The sequence below is a fragment of the Nannobrachium achirus genome (assembly GCF_963921795.1).
Source record: "Nannobrachium achirus genome assembly, chromosome: 11".
Lineage (NCBI taxonomy): Eukaryota > Metazoa > Chordata > Actinopteri > Myctophiformes > Myctophidae > Nannobrachium > Nannobrachium achirus.
In genome coordinates, this window is record NC_137820.1 from 50,793,359 (window position 1) to 50,804,587 (window position 11,229).

At 41.4% G+C, this 11,229-nt stretch overlaps 1 protein-coding gene across 1 annotated transcript; it reads right to left on the reverse strand.

Annotated features, from left to right (window-relative positions):
• Nucleotides 1-1,943: 1,943 nt before the first annotated feature.
• On the reverse strand, nucleotides 1,944-5,335 carry b3gnt9 (UDP-GlcNAc:betaGal beta-1,3-N-acetylglucosaminyltransferase 9; the record flags this gene model as incomplete). The annotated part of the gene is made up of 6 exons (XM_080737150.1): nucleotides 1,944-2,309; nucleotides 2,401-2,656; nucleotides 2,952-3,193; nucleotides 3,908-4,285; nucleotides 4,514-4,651; nucleotides 5,240-5,335. 6 exons carry the CDS (start codon nucleotides 5,333-5,335, stop codon nucleotides 1,944-1,946), a joined length of 1,476 nt encoding a protein of 491 aa, XP_080593276.1.
• Nucleotides 5,336-11,229: the final 5,894 nt, after the last annotated feature.

The window sequence follows — 11,229 nt, forward strand, 5'->3', positions numbered from 1 at the left end:
ATTCTAATCAATGTGTCATTCAAACATTCAATATCATTTTTACATGGATCAGTGGACATTCTAGATACCTGCATTGCTAGTTTTCTCACATGTAAATTACAAAAAATTAAAAGTGTGACGTGTATCCTGGTAAAAAAAAAAGATTTCTTTTTCTTTTTAGATCGAGTCTCCTGTTATCTACGTGTGGCACACAGCACTGCAAAATAGGTACGTGCCTTCACACATGTGCATAGTTGAATCTTATCCCTAAAAATAGACTGAACACAGTCATAGTCAAACCTTTGGTTTTCTGTTGCTATGTGAATAGAATACTAGAATGAACATCAATGTGTTTTACAGCATTTGGACAAAATAGATGGAGGTAAATGTTTGAAATAACCAGCATTTTTAATCTATATCAACACAGTAGCAACGTCTTTCACTCCCCACAACAAGCTTTATCACAAACATTTTCACTGACAGACACAGCCAACTGCACAATGTTGAAAAGTAAACCTAACTGGGAACCTAATTGGTAAAAAACTAAAAAATAATCTAAATGAGTTTTGTCAACACTACTGTTACTGTGCTGATCCTGTCAGGTGCCAATGATATTCACTTTAATTGTTGGTTTTATAGTTTTATGATGATTACAGCTCTGTGATCAGGTAGAGACAGTGGCAAATGCAGAGGTCCTGCAACTTAAAGGGGTATTTTTTAAACACACAGTTTAAGTTGTTTTTCCAATTACTATTTAATTTTATTTTATGAATTGTTTTGAAAATGAAAAATACAAATTAGCACAAACAAGCAACTTAAAACTGTCTGGGGTGCATTAAAATGAAAGTGAAATACCCCTTTAAGTACTGCTGCAGTAGAAGATAACTGAATGTTGAAATTTAAAAAGAAATGTATAACTGGGATTAACAAAGGTGCAAACAGACCACCTGTGAGGCTGAAGATTAGAATTGTACAAATAAATCCTCGTGTGTATTACCACACAGCTAAAATAAAGAAGTGAGAATTCTGCTTATGCCATTGCCTAATGAGGTGCACTCAACTTTCAAAGGTGTGTCTGTGTGTGTGTGTGTGTGTGTGTGTGTGTGTGTGTGTGTGTGTGTGTGTGTGTGTGTGTGTGTGTGTGTGTGTGTGTGTGTGTGTGTGTGTGTGTGTGTGTGTGTGTGTGTGTGTGTGTGTGCGCGCGCTCGTGCCTGCCTGCCTGCGTGCGTGCGTGTGTGTACGTGTACTTTTACGTGTTTGTACATGTAACCAACCTGCACATGTGGGTGCATTAACTTTTAAGAGCATTCATTTTTAGAGCTTTTAAGTGATTACAAGTGTGACTTTGGGAACAGAACAGCTCCTGCTGGACTGTGTAACAGCCTAATGGGTCCCCTTGGGCACTTCCTGTTCAGGATACAGCTGGTTCCCATTCAGGGCTTATATTTGTATTCCTCCAGGGAACAGAAAATGGAGCAGTCCAGACAGTATGTACAGTACACCTCTCAATCAGAGATCTGTAGGTGACAAATGTCTCTGCATTCCAACACAATCGCACTCATTTCAAGTCAAAATATAGACAATCTACTGTGTCCTCCTCACATAATCACAACAGACAAGTTTCATCTGTCCATCACAGTATATGTACTCAATTAAAAGTACGGTACATTAGCATTGTGTGCTGTGCTCACAACGTTCTATGTTTTCAAAGTCAATTGCACGTCGTCATCATCGCCTTCGTGTCCAACGAGGGTGGGCATCAGTTCAGTGAAAGAAAAAAGTCAGATGGAACTATATGCATTAGCCAGGATGCTACCTAGTATTGTTTTCACTTTACTTTGCAATAACCTCTTGGCCCTGCAATGGGAAAGTGCCTAAAGTATCACCTTAATAACAACTATGTTTATAATAATAACAGTCTGTATGCCCTGGCCGTTGCAGGACCCACTGTAACCTGGCAGCGACTAATGTGATACAAACACCTTCTTAATGCCATAGTCTGTCTCTTCTGCCTCCTCGACTGTGTTTGTTCCTTCCATTCCTGGCAGCGCACCTCTCCACTTAAAAGGCCGCGCCGTGCGGTTTCTCCTGCTGTGGCAGGTGAGGTTGGGGTCGTGGAGGAGCTTCCACATGAGCCAGATCTGGGGAGGCGTGAGGCTGTGGACGACCATGAGTTCTCGGTAGAAACAGGGATTGAACAGCTGGAGGTTGGGGGCGGCGGACGGTCGGATGATGCCGAACGTCCGGAAGCCCTCGTGGCGCGTCGGTTTGAGGCTAATCCGCTGAAGGCACATTCCCAGGAAGACGTCATCAATAGGAAACAAATCCACCTAATTTGAAAGATAAAGTAAGGCAAATTTGAATATAAATCGATATATGCTACATTCTGAAGCATAATATATAACCATATTTTTCATTCACCTGTTCACAGGCGGAGCTGAGTCTCCGTGCTGTGTGTCCTGACATGACGAACCCCCCTCCTCCGGCATAGGACGGGTATAAACCTGCCCCGTATATGAACTCTGGGATGTAGTATTTGGAGCTGCGCCGACGAATGGGCTTGGCATTGAAGATGATGTCTCCTACGAACAGGTCCACATCTGCCTTCTGAGTCTGCAGCATCTCCAGGATGTTCTCAACATTCACATACACATCAGCGTCACCCTTGAAAATGAACCTGGAGGGAAATAATTAACAGACGCAATGATGAGACGCAATAATGTTGAAGGGTAAGATTAATTAGGTATCTTAAGAGTCCCACTGATGAAACCTAAATTACTTTTGGCAGAAATAGGCTTGAACTACTCTGGATATCCTAAACAAAGGACATATATTTACAATCCTGTTTTATTGATCTGATATGGTTGGTTACACCTGGGAACTCCATAAGATAATTGCCACTATGCCAACTAAGGGCTACAATGGTGACATTTCTTGGCCCTGCTTTAATTCACCCTTTTAAAAGCCATTACCTGACATCAGGACAGCTGGTGTTGACCCACTGGAGGAAATGGATCTCCTTCAGAGTCAGATTGAAGAAGGTGTCTTGGAAGTCCCACAGCAGGATATCGTTAAAGGTCTCACTCTCGTAGGCCAGGAGACGGTCCCACAGAGGCAGGGCACTCTGGTTCCTGGGGACGCCCAGGAGGAAGACTGTACGGATGGTTACGCCGTTGGGGAAAAGGCCCTCTCTACCCCATGTCCTACGCACCACCTGACGGTCACAGATGGAGACAAAGAGATGGGTTTGAACATTATATTGTTGTTTTATTGACTGGTAAACAGTAGCCTGGGGCCAGCCTATATACTAATGCAGCTAACTAGTAACTGCAGTTGTTTTAACATGGATGGGATGTCTAGCTCAGCTAGGCTAGGTAAACAGGCCAGGTGAGGTATTTGGGTTGGGGTGAATCTGTATTTTTATCTCCCCGGAATGGTTATTGTATTACTCTAGTTCAGGGGTCTTCAACAGGGGGTCCGGGACTCCTAGGGGTCCTCAGAGTTACTACAAGGGGTCCTCCAAATCTTTGTGTGATAGAAACCTTTTTTTTTCTCCAGAGAACTTTAGCCCAAAATAGCCGATCTACAAGCTCACAACGCCTTGTGCTGCTATTTTAGGGCAAAGGGGTTTAGTGAAGAGGGGAAAAAGAACAGACTACTGTAAGTAGAGAGTGAAAGGTCAAGTTTATATACAGTAAGTATTGACGGTTCAAGTGGTTAAATATCTGAAAACACAAATTGACATGAATCCAAAATACACTGATTGTGCTGTCAAATGATGCCTGCTCCATCTCTCTCTCATCTACAGGGTCCTTGGCCTGAAAACGTTGAAGACCCCTGCTATAGTTATTTAACTTAAAATGGATTCATTGTAACTTGATGAAAATGCCACGGTTGTTCTTTCAGAAAGAGATATAAAACGCAATACCTGTCGCTTATCAAAATCCGCAGCAACAGACTTCACCGCAATTAGCATGTAAGGGGCAGCAGAGGACTCTCCTCCTGCTATCTGACATTTCTCTGGCTGGTTGATGAGCAGCTTGAAGTCTCTGTTGTCTTTCTCTCTCAGGTAGCCCTCGAAGTCAAAAGGTGGCAAAGTGGGAAGAGCTTTGACAGGAGCTTTGGTTGGCACAACGTTCTTGCGCCACTCCTTAACTTTGCCCTTCGATTTATCCTTGGGTGGCTTTTTAGATTTGGCTGGAGTCTTGGATTTGGTTTGGGGAGATTTGGTTTTGGATTTGGACTGGGACTTGGATCCCTGGGGCTTGCAGGCAGACAGCTTTGGGTTTTCAGGGCTGGATGATACCTGACAGATTAGAGAGAGCAGGTGAGCCAGGTGAATGTTCACTAAACAATTCTATATTTGATTTAAGAAAAAAAAAGCCATTTAAGATAATTAATTCAATTACCTGTAGATAATTAATTCTATCTCTCTTTGTGTAGTATGTTTTGTATCGCCAAGCTTTTGATTATAAAACATAATGTGCTTAATACGAATCTTAGTAAAAAAATAAAAGTGTGGTTGTTGCTGTACCTCATCAATAGTCTGGCCTTCTCTGGATCTGGTGGCCATTCCATGGCCACTGGCTCCCAACAGGGCCCGGTTGGAGTTGGTGGAACCCTGAATCTCTAGCTTCCACCTGGTGTTGTCCCACTCTGAGTGGAGCAGGACCTGGGGACAAGGGATGGGTATAGATGGGTGGATGACAGACATGCAGAAGTAAAGAGATGGTGTGTACTTGGTTGTCATACAAACACAAGGCTTTAACAACTTGATCTGAATGGAGTATTTTTAGTATCTGTACTTGAGTATTTGTATTTTCTGATGCTTTCACTCCACTACATTTCAAAGACAAATGTTGTACTTTTGACTCCACTACCTTTCTACGAAGGGGAAAGTACATTATGAATCAACCACTTAAGCCCAATTTCAAATATTGAAAATAGCCCACCAGAAGCTCACAACCGATAGTTTTAGATAACTATTATTGATGTTTTTTGGAAAATCGTTTCAGTACAGCAATACATTGATAATAAAAAGAAGATGCCCTTAGTCATTTTGCACTTTTGAATACTTAAGTGATCTTAAAAATCATGTACTTTGAATACTAGATATTTTCAAAAGCAAGTACTCCAGTATACATGTACAGCAACCTTTGTAGTTGAGTAATGTTTGACCAGGGGTATCTATACTTTGACTGGGGTTGAGTACGTCCTGACTGGCCGTACGTCCTTTCAGCTGTACGCTTAAGACAGTTACCTGGTGGGCGTAGAGCAGTATGCAGAACAGCATCAGCAGCATTGCGGTACACATCACATCTCCCCTCACGTGGAGAATCTTCCTCAGCATCGCCATTGTCTTCCTCATCGACCCACCAAACGCAGACCTCAGTCCGGACTCACAGACTCAATGAGTTTCTAGATAGCAGTCCTATGCATCATCATGATATCTCATGAGATCACTTGGATGTGCAAAATATGAATGTCTGCCTATATGCCCTTCCTACTTCATAATTAGATGATCTACAGTATCTATATCCACTGTAGTGTGTGGTAGGTGTCTGTTTCTGCCCCATCTCATGTCTCCATCTCTTCAGAAAAGTGAAGGGATTCCTGGAGAAAGGCAAAAGATACACATCAGAGATTCAGATGTCATGTGATCGACGTTTTTAAAAAGAAAAGTATAATAAAGGGAATCTGAAATTGCAAGGTGAGATGTGATGTTTACTGAAGGTTGTACCCAACATTCACACTGACTATAGGGCATAGTGAATCCTATTCCAACTTTGAATAAAAAAGAATCATACTAGACAATTCAAATTATTCATTTAAATACTTATGTATATGTGAGAAAATGCCACATTTCTGGTTGGTGTAAGTTTTTGCTCTGTCTATTAAAAGGTGTACCAGATGTCACTCCTGAAAGTACTAACTGGTTGCACTTGAACCCCACTAACACACAGCTTGAATCTTTCTCAGTTTGTTTATGGACTGTCTGTTTACCTTACTATAATCAAAGAACATTTTGTACATTTACTCAAGGATGGTAGGCTACTTGGCACCTTTATTTTACTTGAGCATTTCCATTTCTTGAAACTTTATATTTCTACTCCACTTCATGTCACAGTCTGGCAAATATTGTACTTTTTATTACTTTTACTTTGTAGATTTATTATTGTTGCAAAATAAATATTAATAGTTAAGCCCTAACCCAATCGAAAATAGCAGATCTACACCTCATATCATGATGCATTGTGAGCTTGTTATCTACTATTTTTTGAAATATTTTGACAAATTGTGAATAGGACATTCTGTATAATGTGTAGGTCTAATGGTACTGTACATAGATTTTTATTTAATGGAGTAGGCTATAGTATTATTGCTACCTTTACGTAAAAAAAACCCTAAGCACAGCAGGCTACTTCTCCCACCACAGATAATATACAGCCTACTTTAGGCAAACGGTTCCCCATTTTTGTTGGAACAATATGTTGGATTAATAGTATGCCTACTGTGCCGCCTGGGAGGATGTGTTGTCTCTCAACACTTTTTAATGATTAAGTTTGTCAAATCCTTTAAAAGAAATCTTTTATTCAGACATTTTTTGGTTCAGAAAATTCCAATGCAATCCATATGCATTGCAACCACTACTTATTCTGACACACCCCCCCTTCTACAAATGGCAGGCTTACCTTATTAGGCAAAATTGGGCTTTCATTAAACGCAGTGATTTAAAATATCATCCAAATGTTGACTATGTGAGTTAAGTGCAGGCCCATCCATCTTCTTATAGACCAAAACCTAACCAAAATCCAAATCTAATCATCAATTGAGGGGGCGTGTCTGTCCAAGAGACCATAACATATTACCATCTGTATAACTCAGAACACAGTGTCCTAACTCTTAATATGTGGAATGCATTGCATGCATGTTTGACCTGAGCTTTTATAGAATATTAATACTATTTCACAGCGATGGCTGGTTTGTGCAGATTTAAGCAGACTGATAGTGGAGGTAAAAACATTGTGTACCCTCGAATTCTCCACGACTCAGAATGCAGTGTGTTTCCCCCATTCAATTAGATTTACATTTTAGTCATGATGACATTCAGATATCGCGACGACAGCCATATATAATTGATTTCTCGTCTCTGATCATTGCTCAAAGTCTCGTCACGAGCCATGTGTTGCACAGAAATGATTTAACATTATGCTCTGAAAGTCATCACTTCCAGTAGCCATCAGTAAAGTGGTGGAAAAAGTACTAAAATGTTTTAACTGTGTAAAAGTATCAATACTGCAATGTAGAAATACTCTGATACAAGTAAAAGTCTGGAATTCGAAATTTACTCGAGTAAAAGTATAGATATGTCATTAAAGTACCAAACGTAGAAAGTAGACCTACTCAATATGCAAATGTCCCATTTCAAAAAATGTATTCAAATATTTTGAAAATAGGGCTGAAGTGGGTAATGTATGTTTTGTGATAATAATCAACTAATAGGCTACTAAAGTTTTCAAATATTTGTAGTGGAGTAAAAGTACAATATTTGCCTATGAGGTATAGGTAATTGTAGGCTACAATAGTTACTTTCCACCACTAGTAGCCATGCACACTACAAAGTTAAACCAGTGCACAATGCATGCGCAATTGCGCACATTCCGCATTTATGTCGATAAACGGCAACTTAATCTTTGTATACAAATTCGTAGATTCCAGCAAGCCATTCTAACTTACCCTTAGGGACAGAGAGCGAGAGGTCGCCATGAGTTATTGCGCAGAGCCCATGGTCAAACTCAAAACATCTGCTTGAAAGTCTGAAAGTGCATCGCAGTCTCCACGAAGCCACATGAAGCAAGGGGCGACGTCAAGTTTCCATAGCTAGCTTGTAGAATGTGCAAAGAGTGGTTGGTTCAAGTCAGAGAAGCTATGGAACATGCTACCTACAGTGGGTGTGTGTCTTTGTGAACATCTGGTTATCAGAAGGGAACGCATCACTCCTGACTCTTTGATTCCCCCTTTGGCCGAGAGCAGCATTTGGCAGTGGCCCGTCCACGTGACCTAGACTTGGAGCAGCAGCCTGGAGCCAGATGCCAGCACAGCAACACTGAGGAGGAGGAGGAGGAGGAGGAGAGAGAGAGAGAGAGAGAGAGAGAGAGAGGGGGGGGGGCGACGAGGGGGAGGAGGGCTGGCTGAGCTAGCAGTGGTGGAAAAAGTATCAATATTCCAATGTAGACATACTCTACTACAAGTAAAAAAGTAAAAGTCTGGAATTCAAAATATACTTGAGTAAAAGTAAACAATGTTTTGAAAATAGCAGATCTGCAAGCTCACAATTTTTCACTTGGTTTGATTGATTGATTGATTTGAATACTTTATTAACAGTTTACAATGATGCTATAAAAGGATAACACAAAAGGCCCTTGGGGCTTGTTTCCATTGTGGTCCTTTAGGTGGTCTCTGTACTCTGTTCCATTTGTACTCTGTAACTGCATGAGGTCTCTCTAAGGGCCCATTTGGAACCCCCTTGAGGAAAACAGTGGAGGCCCCCTTGACCCCACTTTTGAGAACCACACACGGTGAGTTTAAGTGGTGAAAGAGGAGAGTAGACCTATATGAGGAGTCAGGGGAGAGGGACAGAGGAGAGTAGACCTATATGAGGAGTCAGGGGAGAGGGACAGAGGAGAGTAGACCTATATGAGGAGTCAGGGGAGAGGGACAGAGGAGAGTAGACCTATATGAGGAGTCAGGGGAGAGGGACAGAGGCGACAGCAAAAGGGCCGGGGGGAGAGGAGCAGACTTACGAGACAAGACTGAGGAGGAAGAGGATGGTAGGCTGTAGGCAACAGGACATTAGTCACTGCACAAAAATGCTCATGCATGGACTATTTGTACACAAGGGCATGAAACATTTGAGGGGGGGGGGGGAAACAGTTCTGCAATTCAAACCCTTGGAGACAGGGTTGATTAATCTACTATTATTTAGTTTTATTAAGTTGTAGGCCTGTCACAACTATTACATAATTGCCTAATCCCAATTATTTGAGATATTAAAATTGCAATTATTTTTTGCATAATCGTCATAATCATTTGCATGTTAAAAATGTTCTTGCACTTACAATTTCCAAAAACATTCAAAAATAGTGGAAATAGAAGATTCTACAAGTTCAAAATGTGTCGCATCACAACACGTGCAGCGCGTTTTGAGCATGAGACCCATGTGAGTGAGTGTGAGCCAATAATGTTCAACAACAGAAACACAATCATTAAATGCAGTTATTTGTGTTACAATGAATCGTCAAGTAAAATGACTTAATGGTGACAGCCCTATTAACTTGTGCATACATTGTGTCCACGTCTCGTCCACGTGGGAACACACTAGCACATGAAACGTGAGCAGTCTGTTAGTGATGATGATGATGAATAGTTTTGGACTGCATGACAGTACCATATGTTGTACTCCCTGGACACAGTCCAGAGCTCCTATAGGATTTGAGCCATTCCTCTTTGTTTGTTTTCTCTTTCTTGGATTTTTTTCTGTGTGGTACTCAGATTCAGGCACGTGCAAACATAGACGCCAAAGGGGGCTTGAGCCCCTGCCCTTTTACCCGTCTGTAAAAAAGTGCCCTCTCCAGGTCATGAATGCAGTTTTTACTATGGTGAAAGAAAATGCAAATGCGCTCTTTCCATGCCATACCTGAAGGCAACATTCAAGAGAATTGCCTTGTCCAAACTCTCCTGAACTTGAATACAGTGTCTTATGTTGAAAGAATTGTCCTCTCTGTGTAGAAATCCATACCGTACGCCACATCTCTAGTATTTACTTGATTAAATGCTTAGTTCAGTGTGAGCTTGGAGGTCTGCCATTTTCGATATTTTCACCAAAAGACCCCTTTAGAAATTTCAGCCCCTGCCATTCTCTGCACATCCTTGCTCAGATTTATTGTTTCTCAGTTTTAGCTTGACTTCATCTCAGTGAGGCCTCTCTCGGCCTTGCTCACAAGCTCTTTCTCACAATTTTACCAAGACTTGCATCCTATAGTTTGTTTATGTGTTAAATTATACATACAATGCTAATCTAACAGTTTAAAAGCTTCCTTTTATTGGAATGAAACCCTAGGTGATTTTGATTTTGAAGTGTATAGAGGGTATATCTGCACATTTGTAAAGTTACTTTTTAATACCTCTAAAATGGCAAATTAAACATTGGCCAAATTGTCAAATATTAGAGGCAGATACATGCTCACAAAATTGCTACATGCTCACATGCTTTGAGAGCATGCTACATCCTACATGCTCTCAAAATAGCTGATCTACATGCTCACAACGCCTCGTAATCTGCTAATTTCCCCATAGAACCGTATTATACAAAATGTAATGCCTCAACTCTTACAACTCGAAGTGCTCATCAGAGTTGGGGGTCCCCAGTTAAAACTTAACTGGGGTTATTATTTTGGGGGTCGCTGCCCCCAAATTGTCTTCCTGTGTGATTGGGCTGGACCAAGTCAGGATGGCAGAGGGGGGTTGTAATGTTTATTTAGAATTGCTAAGGATATTGTTGTGTAGTGTAATGTTGCAGTAGAATCATTAGTGGTGTAGTTCATGGAGTTTTAACATATTATGTTATGAGGGTTATGAGGGTCAATCCACCCCTTGACATGCATGGTTGAGTCCAAACTAAATGCTTCCAGCTGAGTATAAAAGGCTGCCAGTAACAAACAGATTCAACCTACGTGTTGTGACAACAAATGCCTTCATCAGGGTGACTAGACCTTTATTGATCCTCATGGGTAACTTCAGGTGTCATAGCAGCACAGCAGTAAGCTTGAAACATAAGCTAGATACAGGTAGAGATCATCTGACTAAGATTATACATAAGACTTGGCCATCTGCACTCTGTCTGACCAGTTTAGCATAATGTACAAGTAACATGCCATAAGGGACAGAAGCGACCATCAGGTCTCGCAGCAATTTCCCGCTTTTGTTGGGGCGCCCGCTGTCCTACTGGTCCAGGCACATACCACATAGGCTCTGTGTAGCTCTGGTCCAGAGAGTCATTGCTCGCTGACGCTCTGACAGGTGGCTGACTCAAAGACTAGACCAGGATTTCTGTACCCCTACGAGGGCTCAACTTCAGTCAAAATAAACTAATCCAGTAAGACTCCCTAATCGGGAGATAAGCTACCGTCAGGTACTTATGTTGTCTGCAAACTCATGGTGGTGCTATATAGGTTGTGGTTTGCCAGCCAA